The following is a 15,811-nucleotide window of genomic DNA, read 5'->3' as shown; positions in this document are numbered from 1 at the left end:
AGATATACTTGGATGTGTAGTGTCAGCATTTGTTGCTGGCATGTCATGCCTAAGTTTGTTAATCTTGCCAATGAAAAAATCATTAAAGTAGTTGGCAATATGAGTGGGTTTTGTGATGAATGAGCCATCTGATTCAATGAATGATGGAGAAGAGTTTGCCTTTTTGCCCAAAATTTCATTTAAGGTAATCCAAAGCTTTTTACTATCATTCTTTATGTCATTTAGCTTTGTTTCAAAGTGTAGTTTTCTTCTTTTTATTCAGTTTAGTCACATGATTTCTCAATTTGCAGTACGTTTGCAGATTGGTTGTACAGCCAGACCTATTTGCCATTTCTTTTGCCTCATCCCTCTCAACCATGGACTTTTTAAATTCCTCATCAATCCATGGGGATTTAACAGTTTTACAATAATTTTGTTAATGGGTGCATGCTTATCAGTAACTGGGATAAGCAATTTCATAAATGTGTCAAGTGTGTCGTCTGATTGCCCCTTATTACACACCACGGACCAGCAAATATTCTTTACATCAACAACATAGGAATCACTACAAAACTTCTTGTAAGACCTCTATAATAGGCCCAGCCTTTGGAACTTTGGTTTTCCTAGATGTGGCTACTATATTGTGATCACTACATCTGATGGGTCTGGATACTGCTTTCAAGCTAATTTCTGCAGTATTAGTAAAGATGTGATCAATACATGTTGATGATTTCATTCCTGTGCTGTTTGTAACTACCCTGGTAGGTTGATTGATAACCTGAACCGGGTTGCAGTTACTAGTTACAGTTTGAAGCTTTCTCTTGAGTGGGCAGCTTGATGAAAGCGAAGTCAATATTTTAATCACCCAGAAAATACACCTCTCTATTGATATCACATACATTATCAAGCATTTCACACGTTATCCAGATACTGACTGTTATCACTTGGTGGTCTGTAGCAGCTTCCCACCAGAATGGGCTTAGGTGAGGCAGACGAACCTGTAGCCATATTACTTCAACAGTATTTAACATGAGATCCTCTCTAAGCATTACAGGAATGTGGTTCTGAATAACAACAGCCACACCTCCACCTTTGGCATTCCTGTCTTTTCTGTAGATGTTATAACCATGTATTGCTACCACTGTATCATCAAAGATATTATCTAAGTGAGTTTCAGAGATTGTCAGAATATGAATGTTATCTGTTACTAGCAAATTATTGATTTCATGAACCTTGTTTCTTAAGCTACATATGTTAACATGGGCTATTTTTAACACTTTTCTGGGATGCTTGATTGTTTTTCTTGCTTCACTGGGAAGCTTAGCAGAGGTAGACATCCTCTGGTTATTTATATTAGCGCAGGGTGAGCTACACACACTAGACTTCCTGCTAGGGGACACCACCCCAGTGCTAACAGTATAACACTGGTTCATAGGCATGTAATTACATACAATAGCTGTAGAATCAGCAGAGGCATTCAGAACAGTAAGAGGGTCATAAATTGGGTTACTTACATTGTGTCTTCCAACACCCCTGGGATAATGTACCGTTGCTGGTACATTATGACAACTCAGTGACACAATGGTAGGAATTAAATCAGCTTTGAAGCGCATGGGGGGTGGGTGATGGCTGGGTCAGTTGTCAGTGGCAGGTCGCCGGCTGTTCCTTGCTACGCACTGGCACGGCTGCGTGTTAGCGTTTGGTGTAGCCTCTCAGAGCTGTGTCGGGCATGTCCCCAGTGTCTGTAGTTATGGCGGATACGAAACATACAGTTACAGCATGTACTGGCCAACAAATGGAGTTACACACTGGAAATAAGGACTTTCCTTTAGTAGTTCTATAGAGAGCGTTGTATAAGTTGAGCTCTTGGTAGCCTGGCTCCATTGTTGATATCCAGGTACCATATACATGGGTGAACGCTTCACGGCAGACTGTAACCATTTAACTCTGTTTTGTTTGTAGCTACAGTGGCTTGCGAAAGTATTCACCCAACTTGGCATTTTTCCTATTTTGTTGCCTTACAACCTGGAATTAAAATACATTTTTGGGGGGGTTGTATCATTTGATTTACAAAACATGCTTACCACTTTGAAGATGTAATTTTTTTTTGGTGAAACAAACAAGAAATAAGACAAAAAACAGAAAACTTAAGCATGCAAAACTATTCACCTCCCCAAAGTCAATACTTTGTAGAGCCACCGTTTGCAGCAATTACAGCTGCAAGTCTCTTGGGGTATGTCTCTATAAGCTTGGTACATCTAGCCACTGGGATTTTTGCCCATTCTTCAAGGCAAAACTGCTCCAGCTCCTTCAAGTTGGATGGGTTCCGCTGGTGTACAGCAATCTTTAAGTCATACCACAGATCCTCAATTGGATTGAGGTCTGGGCTTTGACTAGGCCATTCCAAGACATTTAAATGTGTCCCCTTAAACCACTCGAGTGTTGCTTTAGCAGTATGTTTAGGGTCATTGTCCTACTGGAAGGTGCACCTTCGTCCCAGTCTCAAATCTCTGGAGGGTTGAAACACGTTTCCTTCAAGAATTTCCCTGTATTTAGCTCCATCCATCATTCCTTCAGTTCTGACTAGTTTCCCAGTCCCTGACTAGTTTCCCAGTCCCCGTGTTTGCTTATTTCTTTCTTTAAGCAATGGCCACTCTTCCTTAAAGCCCAGCTCTGTGGAGTGTATGGCTTAAAGTGGTCCTATGGACAGATACTCCAATCTCCGCTGTGGAGCTTTGCAGCTCCTTCAGGGTTATCTTTGGTCTCTTTGTTGCCTCTCTGATTAATGCCCTCCTTGCCTGTTCCATGAGTTTTGGTGGGCGGCCCTCTCTTGGCAGGATTGTTGTGGTGCCATAATTTTTTCATTTTTTAATGATGGATTTAATGGTGCTCCATGGGATGTTCAAAGTTTCTAATATTTTTTTATAACCCAACCCTGATCTGTGCTTCTCCGCAACTTTGTCCCTGACCTGTTTGGAGAGGTCCTTGGTCTTCATGGTGCCGCTTGCTTGGTGGTGCCCATTGCTTAGTGGTGTTGCAGACTCTGGGGCCTTTCAGAACAGGTGTATATATACTGAGATCATGTGACACTTAGATTGCACACAGGTGGACTTTATTTAATTAATTATGTAACTTCTGAAGGTAATTGGTTGCACCAGATCTTATTTAGGGGCTTCATAGCAAAGGGGCGAATACGCACCACCACAAGTCTTTTTTTTAATTTTACTTCACCAATTTGGACTATTTTGTGTATGTCCATTACATGAAATCCAATTAAAAATTCATTTAAATTAAAGGTTGTAATGCAACAAAATAGGAAAAACGTCAAAGGTGGTGAATCCTTTTGCAAGGCACTGTACATCTTGCTTGGCCAGCGTTGTGTCAAGTCAATACGGTTCACACTGAGCATGTGCAGAAAGTAGCCCATCCCTTTTTCCAACTGATCTGTCGATACCGCCTGCTGAATTCAGGGCATCAATGTTGTTGAGAAAAGTAGCACAACTTTAGTAGTTCCCGATGGCTAACGTTATGTCTTTCAAAAACGGCACAGTAGAAAGGCCCCAGGTCAATGTGGAGGTGTTTGATGGAGATACTTGGATGCATACAGTATATTGATGACTGTCCCGAAGTCAGTTTGGAGGTGCTTGATTATGAGACTTAGCTGCCTATGAGAAGAGGTGTGGACGTTATGGACACCTACCTTGTCCCTTTATCTCCTCCCATCTTCCTCAATCCTCCTTCTTCTTCTCTCTCCATCTGAGGCTGCTATATTCTATCAGTCCCATTATTCAATTTCAATGTATGGCTTAATTGTTCAATGCGGGGAAATGTGTTTGGTAATTTGTGCTGACATACAACATCACATGTGATATAGTCTCCTTGCTTATTTGGCTTGATGTAATGTTGTGCATGTGGTTGTGTGTCTGTGATTGTTGTTTGTGTCAACTTTCGTTGTTGTGTCTGTGTGTGTGTTTGTACGTCAGTGTGTATCTCAGATCCCTCCTGGCATGCGTCCTGTGCTCCCGCTGTCCAGACCCCTCCTGGACCTCTTCTGAGCTGGAGTACCCTTCTCCCTACCCCACCGCCGGCCCTCGCCCCTTCATCACCCCCCTCCACGGGGCTGAGGAGAGGCCCCAGGCCACCCTACCCCTCCCTAGCCCCCTGGTCACTTGGACAGGGTCCACGATGGGTATGCGGGACGGGGGCAGTGTGGCGGGGCTCTCCTGCAGCACCCCGACCCCTTTAGAGGGGATGGACATGCACCAGCTCCTCCGAACCCCTAGAAAGCGCCACAGAGCACTGAGTGTCATCTGTGCCTGCTGTATGTTGGCCTGTCTGAGGAGAAGAAGCCTGAACAGCTAAGGCTTTTGGCTGAGACTGAGAGACTCATTTATATTACAAAAGAGACACACTTATATATATACTTATATCAGAGGAGGCTGGTAAGAGGAGCTATCGGAGGACGGGCTCATTGTAATGACTGGAGTGGAATGAATGGAATGGAGTCAAACATGTGGTTTCCATATGTTTGAAGTGTTTGATACCTTCCATTGATTCCATTCCAGCTATTACAATGAGCCCATCCTCCTATAGCACCTCCCACCAGCCTCCACTGATATATATTTTATAGATTGTAATGTCAGTGTTATCGACCATTACAAAAGACCGGCAATGATGGACATTGGACACATAAGGCTAATTGCTGAATTGTGTGGGATTTTAGAAGCCTATTTGGACATTTTAGATAATTTGAGATCATTGAGATAATTTTTTAGTTTTGAGATCTTTTGGGGTCTGTTCAGGCTTTCTTGTATCATCAATATCATGTTTTAACATTAAACTCATTACAATCACTCACCGATCATTGTATCCCTCATATCATACTGTATAAGAACCTTATCAATTATTGAAGTTTATTAGACTGCTGTGTTTTCACCCACTGAAGTGAAGGTAACCCCTTACGTTATAAGTTCCTCTGCTCATTTCATATCTCAAGACTGTGATTCCAGATTTAACTTTTACTCTCCTCTCTCTCCCTCTAGTCGGCAGGTTCGTGCGGCGCCAGGCCGGACCATGCTGAAGAGCACAAGCGTGAGCGGTGAGATCTACGCGTCAGAGCGTACCGACGGCAGCCAATCGGATACGGCGCTGGGCACGGTGGGCATGGGTGGCAAGAAGAGACGCTCCAGCCTCAGTGCCAGGGTGGTCTCCATCGTCTCCAACAGACGTAGTCGCAGCACGTCGCAGATCGTCGGCCCGGGTGAGTTCAAAGGTCAAAACTGACCCTCACCCAAATGAAGGAAACGCTCGGGATGGTTGTGATTTGAAAATGTGGCTCTGGTATTTTGATTTGATTTAAGGTTTACATTGAAAGACTGTGGTAGACAGACATTTAACAATTGGACATTACAGACAGTAAAAATGAGACATTATGGACTATCAGCAAGTGGCCATGACATGATAGCTCTCAGATGTTTTTAGTTTTAAGAGTGACCTGAAGCTACCTTACAGCACTTTCATCTGAATAAGACAGTAAAAAAACAGAGAAGCACATTTACATTTACATTTAAGTCATTTAGCAGACGCTCTTATCCAGAGCGACTTACAAATTGGTGCATTCACCTTATGATATCCAGTGGAACAACCACTTTACAATAGTGCATCTAACTCTTTTAAGGGGGGGGGGGTTAGAAGGATTACTTTATCCTATCCTAGGTATTCCTTAAAGAGGTGGGGTTTCAGGTGTCTCCGGAAGGTGGTGATTGACTCCGCTGACCTGGCGTCGTGAGGGAGTTTGTTCCACCATTGGGGTGCCAGAGCAGCGAACAGTTTTGACTGGGCTGAGCGGGAACTGTACTTCCTCAGAGGTAGGGAGGCGAGCAGGCCAGAGGTGGATGAACGCAGTGCCCTTGTTTGGGTGTAGGGCCTGATCAGAGCCTGAAGGTACGGAGGTGCCGTTCCCCTCACAGCTCTGTAGGCAAGCACCATGGTCTTGTAGCGGATGCGAGCTTCAACTGGAAGCCAGTGGAGAGAGCGGAGGAGCGGGGTGACGTGAGAGAACTTGGGAAAGTTGAACACCAGACGGGCTGCGGCGTTCTGGATGAGTTGTAGGGGTTTAATGGCACAGGCAGGGAGCCCAGCCAACAGCGAGTTGCAGTAATCCAGACGGGAGATGACAAGTGCCTGGATTAGGACCTGCGCCGCTTCCTGCGTGAGGCAGGGTCGTACTCTGCGAATGTTGTAGAGCATGAACCTACAGGAACGGGTCACCGCCTTGATGTTAGTTGAGAACGACAGGGTGTTGTCCAGGATCACGCCAAGGTTCTTAGCACTCTGGGAGGAGGACACAATGGAGTTGTCAACCGTGATGGCGAGATCATGGAACGGGCAGTCCTTCCCCGGGAGGAAGAGCAGCTCCGTCTTGCCGAGGTTCAGCTTGAGGTGGTGATCCGTCATCCACACTGATATGTCTGCCAGACATGCAGAGATGCGATTCACCACCTGGTTATCAGAGGGGGGAAAGGAGAAGATTAATTGTGTGTCGTCTGCATAGCAATGATAGGAGAGACCATGTGAGGATATGACAGAGCCAAGTGACTTGGTGTATAGCGAGAATAGGAGAGGGCCTAGAACAGAGCCCTGGGGGACACCAGTGGTGAGAGCACGTGGTGCGGAGACAGATTCTCGCCACGCCACCTGGTAGGAGCGACCTGTCAGGTAGGACGCAATCCAAGCGTGGGCCGCGCCGGAGATGCCCAGCTCGGAGAGGGTGGAGAGGAGGATCTGATGGTTCACAGTATCAAAGGCAGCCGATAGGTCTAGAAGGATGAGAGCAGAGGAGAAAGAGTTAGCTTTAGCAGTGCGGAGCGCCTCCGTGACACAGAGAAGAGCAGTCTCAGTTGAATGACTAGTCTTGAAACCTGACTGATTTGGATCAAGAAGGTCATTCTGAGAGAGATAGCAGGAGAGCTGGCCAAGGACGGCACGTTCAAGAGTTTTGGAGAGAAAAGAAAGAAGGGATACTGGTCTGTAGTTGTTGACATCGGAGGGATCGAGTGTAGGTTTTTTCAGAAGGGGTGCAACTCTCGCTCTCTTGAAGACGGAAGGGACGTAGCCAGCGGTCAAGGATGAGTTGATGAGCGAGGTGAGGTCTCCGGAAATGGTCTGGAGAAGAGAGGAGGGGATAGGGTCAAGCGGGCAGGTTGTTGGGCGGCCGGCCGTCACAAGACGCGAGATTTCATCTGGAGAGAGAGGGGAGAAAGAGGTCAAAGCACAGGGTAGGGCAGTGTGAGCAGAACCAGCGGTGTCGTTTGACTTAGCAAACGAGGATCGGATGTCGTCGACCTTCTTTTCAAAATGGTTGACGAAGTCATCAGCAGAGAGGGAGGAGGGGGAGGAGGGGGAGGAGGATTCAGGAGGGAGGAGAAGGTGGCAAAGAGCTTCCTAGGGTTAGAGGCAGATGCTTGGAATTTAGAGTGGTAGAAATTGGCTTTAGCAGCAGAGACAGAAGAGGAGAATGTAGAGAGGAGGGAGTGAAAGGATGCCAGGTCCGCAGGGAGGCGAGTTTTCCTCCATTTCCGCTCGGCTGCCCGGAGCCCTGTTCTGTGAGCTCGCAATGAGTCGTCGAGCCACGGAGCAGGAGGGGAGGACCGAGCCGGCCTGGAGGATAGGGGACATAGAGAGTCAAAGGATGCAGAAAGGGAGGAGAGGAGGGTTGAGGAGGCAGAATCAGGAGATAGGTTGGAGAAGGTTTGAGCAGAGGGAAGAGATGATAGGATGGAAGAGGAGAGAGTAGCGGGGGAGAGAGAGCGAAGGTTGGGACGGCGCGATACCATCCGAGTAGGGGCAGTGTGGGAAGTGTTGGATGAGAGCGAGAGGGAAAAGGATACAAGGTAGTGGTCGGAGACTTGGAGGGGAGTTGCAATGAGATTAGTGGAAGAACAGCATCTAGTAAAGATGAGGTCAAGCGTATTGCCTGCCTTGTGAGTAGGGGGGGAAGGTGAGAGGGTGAGGTCAAAAGAGGAGAGGAGTGGAAAGAAGGAGGCAGAGAGGAATGAGTCAAAGGTAGACGTGGGGAGGTTAAAGTCACCCAGAACTGTGAGAGGTGAGCCATCCTCAGGAAAGGAACTTATCAGGGCGTCAAGCTCATTGATGAACTCTCCAAGGGAACCTGGAGGGCGATAAATGATAAGGATGTTAAGCTTGAAAGGGCTGGTAACTGTGACAGCATGGAATTCAAAGGAGGCGATAGACAGATGGGTCAGGGGAGAAAGAGAGAATGTCCACTTGGGAGAGATGAGGATCCCAGTGCCACCACCCCGCTGACCAGAAGCTCTCGGGGTGTGCGAGAACACGTGGGCAGACGAGGAGAGAGCAGTAGGAGTAGCAGTGTTATCAGTGGTAATCCATGTTTCCGTCAGTGCCAAGAAGTCGAGGGACTGGAGGGAAGCATAGGCTGAGATGAACTCTGCCTTGTTGGCCGCAGATCGGCAGTTCCAGAGGCTGCCTGAGACCTGGAACTCCACGTGGGTCGTGCGCGCTGGGACCACCAGGTTAGAGTAGCAGCGGCCACGCGGTGTGAAGCGTTTGTATGGTCTGTGCAGAGAGGAGAGAACAGGGATAGACAGACACATAGTTGACAGGCTACAGAAGAGGCTACGCTAATCGCACATCACTCTTGACCTTTTGTTTACGTGACTGCGCACCAAAATGTCCTGATGCTGGAATTCTAATCTTACGAATACAACCCACAAAAAGCATGTTATAAAGAGTTTCAAAACAACATGTTGCTACTCTAGATGACACCCGCTGCGGCCAAGCTTTCAGTCAGAGAGACTCTTTCTCAGCCTGGCTGGACTCACTGTAGGGTGGGGAGAGAGAGGAAGCAGAGACAGAGAGAGTTAGTTGAAAGACTCCAACTGCACTCCTTTCCTCTTGTCCTGCACTCCTCTTTGTAGCTGACATAAAAAGCCATTATAAAGGAAACTAGGGCCGAGGGGGTCTCTCCATGCCTCTCTCCTCTCTCCCCATTGTTATACAGTATAGCAGTACGATTGGTGTTCTGTGTGATAGTTGCCCTCTTTGCTGACAAAATCTAGAATTCATGTTGGGTTGAGAGAGAAGGTAAGGAAGACTTGTTTTTACATTTTTCAAGCTTGAATACTTTCATGTTGTTTTATGGTTGATACTGGTGATTCTTGCTGTACTACAATTCATTTAAGGTTTGCGTTCTTTGTCATGAATCTTGTTCTAGAGGCAGCTCTGCAGAGTGGTCACTAGCTTGCATAGCCATAAAGCCATAAAATTAGATGTTAAGCCTAAGTCTAACCTTAACCCGAACCACACTGCTAACCTTAAATTAAGACCAAAAAACACACAAAAAATCATGAATATAAGCCAATTTTTACTTTACAGCTGGCCCATCTAGAGGAAATCGCTCAGTTCTGCCTCCAAGGAAAGATTCATAACAAAAAACATTAACCTGCGTATTATCATCATGTACTACTGTATCGTTCTTTAGGATTGACTGTACGGTACGCCATTGTCTGTATTAGGACAGAAGGATCTTGTTGGTTGTGTTGACGTGACGAGGGATGGAACCTTGAAATAACAAAACATGTTGTTCTTTCTCTCTAAACATCTCAAAAACCCATTGTTCAGCTGTGACTTGTGAAAACGCAATGACAGAAAAGGATACTTTGACTTCCCGGTTCTTTCAATGTCTCTTTTGTGTCCTTTGTCCTCTGAGATGTAACATGGGTGGCCGTTCCCCAGCTCTGTGTCCTATCATTACGATGAGGCAGCTAGGACTACATGGCACCACACCTGGTCTTCCTCAAGAGGACCACCAAATAAAGCCTTCTGGCCTAAATGTGTTCATCCTCGAGAGTTGTGTTTAGCGCTGACCCAGAAAAACTAAGGCCTGGAAGATAGGACTTCAGGTCTCAGGAAGACAGTAGATTAGCCGTGCTAACTTAGCCATTAGCCTTAGCTATCCTCTCCATTGTGTATATTTTGTCCTCTCCGGTACCAGAGGGGAAGGGGAAGAAGGAGAAAGGTGCATCCATCCAGAGGAGCACAGAGACGGGTATGGCTGTAGAGATGACCAGGAACATGAGTCGACAGTCCAGTAAAGAGTCCACCAACGGCACCATGAACAGCTGCAACTCCGAGGGAAAGTCAGTATCTCCAAAATACAGGCTCTCTCTCTATATATATTTCTCTCTCTCTCGCTATCTCTCTCTGTATACTGTATGTCGCTCTCCTTTTCCTCCCTCTACCCCTCTCTCTTAGTCACTTTCTTCCTCTTTCTGTTTATGGGGGCAAACGTTTTTTCCTATGTTACATGAATTGACATTCACTGTAAAGTAAACAACCCAGTATTTCAGCATTATTGCAGTAAATTCGATAGATGATTTCACCTAGGACCCCTAGGTTATATACGGTAATTAGTTGTATATTGACTGTGCTCTTCTTCTGTTCTAGTCTGCTTTTCGGTGGGGTGCGTCTGGGACAGCCAGGCAACCAGTTCAGTGACTTCCTAGATGGCTTGGGTCCTGCTCAGCTGGTGGGCAGACAAACACTGGCCACACCTGCCATAGGTGAGTAAATATCCCTCTATAATACTCTGTCTATTCATCATGTTGTTGCCCTATCATAGTTCCTCTGTGATTCTTCCCCAATTGATAACTTATTGTTCAGCTATTTCTATATGCTTCCCTTCTCCCACAAATCAGTTTCATTGATTCACATAGCTTCCTTTCTTCCGTCTCCATATTACCTCAATAACTCAATATCCTTCCAACTTCCCTCTTGAGAAACTCAATTGCCCACTTTTCTTACTACTTCCTGTGTCATGACCTTAGGTGTGTTCGAGCAGTAAGCCTAACAATGCCGACTGTAGTCGGGGGAGGTGCATCTGCGACAGCCAAAAGTCAGACACTGTAGTGGTTTTCCAACAGCAAGGCTCAGATCAACATAGCAGTGTCAACATAGCTGCTGTTGTTTATAAAAACAAACTCTTTATGTCGAAATTAACTTTTCTATACCCCTTTATCACACACTCCCAAACTGAAAACAAAACATGTGTACAATGAATTGGTTAGAGAGAGGTCTCAAATATCACTTTCATTTGTAGCTTTAGAATCGGGGTAAATGTGGTTCCTGTTTTAGGCATGTCTTTGGCCATGTTCAACAAACAAAAACACCCTAATGATTGGTTGACAAATAGTGCCTCCAACACTGCAGGTGATGACTGCATGGTGCAGTTGGTGAGAAGCAACTGCAGCGACTTGAAGGCGTCTTCATCAAAAACTGCATGACCTTTGATCACATGATTTTTGGAAATGTTTATACCCATAATGCAAAACACGACGGTGACCATCACGTGGTCGAACATCTCCCTTATCTCCTGCCTACTTCCTGTTCTGATTGGTTCAATCCAGTTCCTGTTTAGTCAACCAGAGACAAAACAGAAGGCGAGACATCAGCTGCTATCGCACTGGTTCATATAGGAAGCCGGAACTGTGAAAAAATTATCTATAGTGAACGGCCTGAGTCAGACATCTTCATTTATCCACCATCTTTGGTCAACTCGTTCTACTTCTTCTCCCTCCCAGGTGATATTCAGATCGGGATGATGGACAAGAAGGGTCAGCTGGAGGTGGAGGTGATCAGAGCTCGGGGCCTTGTACAAAAGCCTGGATCCAAATCCCTCCCTGGTGAGACACTGGTGGTAGCGCCACCTAAGGGTGGATGACTGCATTGAGACAAAATAATATTCACTGCGAAGTCCATTGAAAGTGCTTTTTAATCCAGGAGTAGTCTTATCTGGGTCCATGTAATCGCCCACCTAGAGAAAACAATTCAATCGGACCATGTCCGCCTCTTGTTTTTTTTTCTTCTTATTTCGTTCTTTCTTTCGTCAGCTCCATACGTCAAGGTCTATCTGTTGAATAATGGAGCGTATGTAGCCAAAAAGAAAACCAAGATTGCACGGAAAACGCTCGACCCGCTGTACCAGCAAGCGCTGCAATTCGAGGAGAGCCCACAGGGGAAAGTCTTACAGGTGAGGGTCAAAGCGTGCCTTGTTTCATAAAGAGAGTTCAATCACTTTTTAATCAAATAATTATATTATTTATTTTAATAATATTAAAACGTATTTATTTTAATAATATTAAAACCAGTTTTTTATTTTAATTGACATTTTATTTAACCTTTATTTAACCATTTAAACTGTAAAGGTTTTAATCAATAGATTTTTGGGGGTCTTTTTTTCTCCTTCAGGTGATCGTCTGGGGAGACTACGGACGAATGGACCACAAAAGCTTCATGGGAGTTGCACAAATCCTATTGGAGGAACTAGACTTAACAAGCACAGTGATTGGCTGGTACAAGTTGTTCCCACCCTCCTCCTTAGTGGACCCCACACTAGCCTCCCTGACTCGACGTGCTTCCCAGTCGTCATTGGACAGCTCCTCGGGCCCACCGGGCACCCGATCCTAGTGGACCAATGGGACTACAGCTACCTATCTTAATGGACCAATGGGACTATGGCTAGCCTACCGCTTTGTGAAACGAATTAACGTCACCTTAGAGATTAACGGACAAAAATTATTCTAGAACAACAACAATCAAGAAACAGAGTCACAATGATTTAAAAAAGCTTTGTTGAGATCTGACAATCACTCCTGGCATCGTTTAATTTGTTTGTTTGTTTTAGAGAGCGTAAGGTTTCAGTGTTCCATTCCAGTAACGAATTCGTCATCGTTTTTTCGCGGTTGTAATCTAAGAACTAGGGCTGTTGGTAATAAACAATGTTCGGTAGCTAGGTAAGGCTGTACTTGAGTCGAGCGGTAAGGAGACACTCGATTCATTGAAGAAACTAAGTAGAAATTTAAATGTGAAAGGAAGCAGGGTGGTAGTTTTTAGTCAAACCATCAATAAACAAAGAAATGTATGTTAGCGTCGGAATGTATGGACCCAAGACAGAGGTGTCATCCTCCTTGTTCCTCAGGGGGTGCCATAATGTCCTCTCCGCAGTGGCCCCCATCCGGCCCCCAAACAGACTGCCAGCACTTCGGCCCCCAGGGCAGAGTGCTTCTGAGTGGGGTTGGTCCGGGCAAGCAGGGGTCTCCTTCTGGTGCCTAGACTTTGTGGATTCACATTACTGGTCCTTCTCTGTCAAAATATAATTTTTTGTTTTCAATATGTTTACCATGGCTGGTCCAAGCCGCTCTCTCGTTTTTGTCTTTGGTACGTTTGACTTTTTTTTCTCAGTTTGTTACTTATGGCACAAAAATGTTTTTATGATGAGTATGAGGTTTACGATGCGTTGTCTGATGTATGCATGGAGAAGAAAAAAAAGACACAAAGAAAAAATACGAAATAGAGAAAATTAAATCAAGTGTCTGCAATGAGATGCAGGGGACTGTTCAGTGACACATCTTAAATTACGATTTTTACACTTGACGATGAGATTAGTGTGGGATTACAATGTTGTTTTCTAAGTTCAGTCACCTACAAAAAGTCCAACCCAGATGTCTTTGTATAGATGTATATTAGACCTCCAAGGAGGTTGACCATTAAATATAATTATACATTTCACTTTGAACTGTCACCAGGGTGTCAACAAGTCACTGTAAAAAAATACGTGTCTTTGTCCACAATCACGAGAACTTTCATTTAGCTGTTTTCTTGGAATATCCTTCCCCTCACCCCAGCACATGTTTAGGGGTTTTATCCGAAACTTCAGTTTACATTATTTTGAGATTCAAAAACGCAAGCACAATAAGCTTGATTTTTTTTTTACGGCAAAAAGTGAAACTTTTTGGAGAAAAAAAGTGAATGAAAAAAATATAAAAAATATTGCTTGCAAATGTAATTTTTTGGTTCATTTCATTTCTTCTTTGTCTCGATTTTTTGGAAAAACAAAAAACATCAGTTGCTCAAATTTCCCTTCTGCATCTTTGTGAATGTGAAAAGTAACCAATCAGATTGAGCTTTCCGGACAGGAACACCAATGCTCATCCTTCGTCAGGCCCGCTGACTCCTGCCACACCAAAGGGGGCGTGGCCAGCATGACTCGGACCTGTTCCAAGCTGCATGCACATTTTGTAAAACAAAAACCATACTGGAAAAAAAAGATTGAACTGAACTAGATATGTGTGTTAGTTCCACATACCGTAGGCCCGCTTGTATGTTGCATGCACTTGTACAGTTTGCTCGTACTTAAATATAAAGAGAAACCGAAGCCATTCACATCACGCGAAGACATTCGAAATTATCAGCTGCAGTCAAGTCTAGTCCACATCCTTCATTCCGGTGCTGAATGTTTTTCGAAACCAACTGATTACCGAGATTATGTTGATGTCTTTTTTTAAAGCTATTGAACCCGTGCTGTCGTACTAAGCAGTCCTCACCGCCCATTCTTTCAAATCTACTGTTACTGTACACATAGTTGACCTCTATGGGGCTGAGACTACATGGTTGAATATGTATAAATCAGATCAACTTATATACAAAGTATAGTTATGTTGAACATAATGATGTAATAAGATATATGGATACATATATTACACCAATTATTTAGAGTATAATGTACCGAAAGTAATTTAGGTATATTGTAAATATTTTTTCAACCAACCAAACGTTTTAGTGATATTTACGAAGGGGCCAAGACAGATTACGGGGACATTGTCAAGTTCAGTAAGACCACGATTGGACACTACTTTACTACAAGGCTTCAGGGTATAGTCCCAAATTGCCACACTTGAGTGTACTAGGGTATCAGGCCATATTATCTGCAAAAGCTGTCGTCACTACACCTCTCTCTCCATGCTTTGAAACCTACAACCTACGACCTATGACCCCAGCCATGTAAAACCCCATTTATAAAAACGTCAAATTTTTTGTTTCATGTTCAGTGAGTTATTTTTTATTTTGTCAGTATTATTAGGAGAGAAAAAAAATGCTGATTGTTTACAATTGATGTGTTCCACTGAAACAACAACTATAAAAGAAAATGATCAGATTAAAAATAAAGTATTCACAGCAGCGTTTCTTGTTTGGTATAACAGGTGTGGCTCAAATGATGTGTATGTTTTATATTTAAAAAAAAGAGTTCATTTTTATCATTTACAAATAAAAAGAATGTGTGGAAGAATTGTTCCTCCTGCTTGCTGTTCTTGTTCCACTGTCAACTCTCTCCTCATACCCTACCTGGGTTCAAGTCCTATTTAAAATCATTTGAAATAGTTCAACTGGGCTTGATTGAGCTTGTCTGATAGAATGGAACCAATTCGCAAAATTGCAAACCCCGCCCATCTGACAATCCAGGCAGGCTAAAGCAAACACTAAGGGCTGGATTCAATCCGTATCGCGGAGGTATCGCGGAAGATCCACGTAAAACTGTAAAGGTCATTTCCGATTGAGCCGACATTCAGTGCCTTCAGAAAGAATTCAGACCCCTTGACTTTTTACCCATTTGTTAGGTTACAGCCTTATTCTAAAATGGATTAAATATATATTTTTCCTGATCAATCTACACACAATACCACATAATGACAAAGCAAAAACAGGTTTTAAGAAATTGTTGATAACTTCAACAAAAAAATGTAATAATGAAATATCACATTTACATAAGACCCTTTACTCAGTACTTTGTTGAAGCACCTTTGGCAGCGATAACAGCCTCGGGTTTTCTTGGGTATGACGCTACAAGTTTGGCACACCTGTATTTGGGGAGTTTCTCCAATTCTTCTCTGCAGATCCTCTCAAGCTCTGTCAGGTTGGATGAGGAGTGTTGCTGCAGAGCTATTTTCACGTCTCTCCA

At 44.3% G+C, this 15,811-nt stretch overlaps 1 protein-coding gene across 6 annotated transcripts in view; it reads left to right on the top strand.

Moving 5' to 3' along the window:
- Positions 1 to 15,142, top strand: part of LOC139568548 (regulating synaptic membrane exocytosis protein 1-like) — a 126,444-nt gene extending 111,302 nt beyond the window's left edge. For all 6 annotated transcript variants that reach the window (XM_071390463.1, XM_071390458.1, XM_071390460.1 and 3 more), the window contains 6 exons: positions 5,022 to 5,239; positions 10,013 to 10,157; positions 10,465 to 10,580; positions 11,598 to 11,699; positions 11,907 to 12,046; positions 12,265 to 15,142. In XM_071390463.1, coding sequence (XP_071246564.1) covers positions 5,022 to 5,239; positions 10,013 to 10,157; positions 10,465 to 10,580; positions 11,598 to 11,699; positions 11,907 to 12,046; positions 12,265 to 12,483 — 940 coding nt within the window. In that variant the 3' untranslated portion in view covers positions 12,484 to 15,142. The remainder of the gene's footprint in view (positions 1 to 5,021; positions 5,240 to 10,012; positions 10,158 to 10,464; positions 10,581 to 11,597; positions 11,700 to 11,906; positions 12,047 to 12,264) is intronic.
- Positions 15,143 to 15,811: the final 669 nt, after the last annotated feature.

Source organism: Salvelinus alpinus, chromosome 2 (genome assembly GCF_045679555.1).
Source record: "Salvelinus alpinus chromosome 2, SLU_Salpinus.1, whole genome shotgun sequence".
Taxonomy (NCBI): Eukaryota; Metazoa; Chordata; class Actinopteri; order Salmoniformes; family Salmonidae; genus Salvelinus; species Salvelinus alpinus.
Note: the sequence above shows the minus strand (reverse complement) of the source record. Positions and strands in the feature narration are given on the sequence as shown.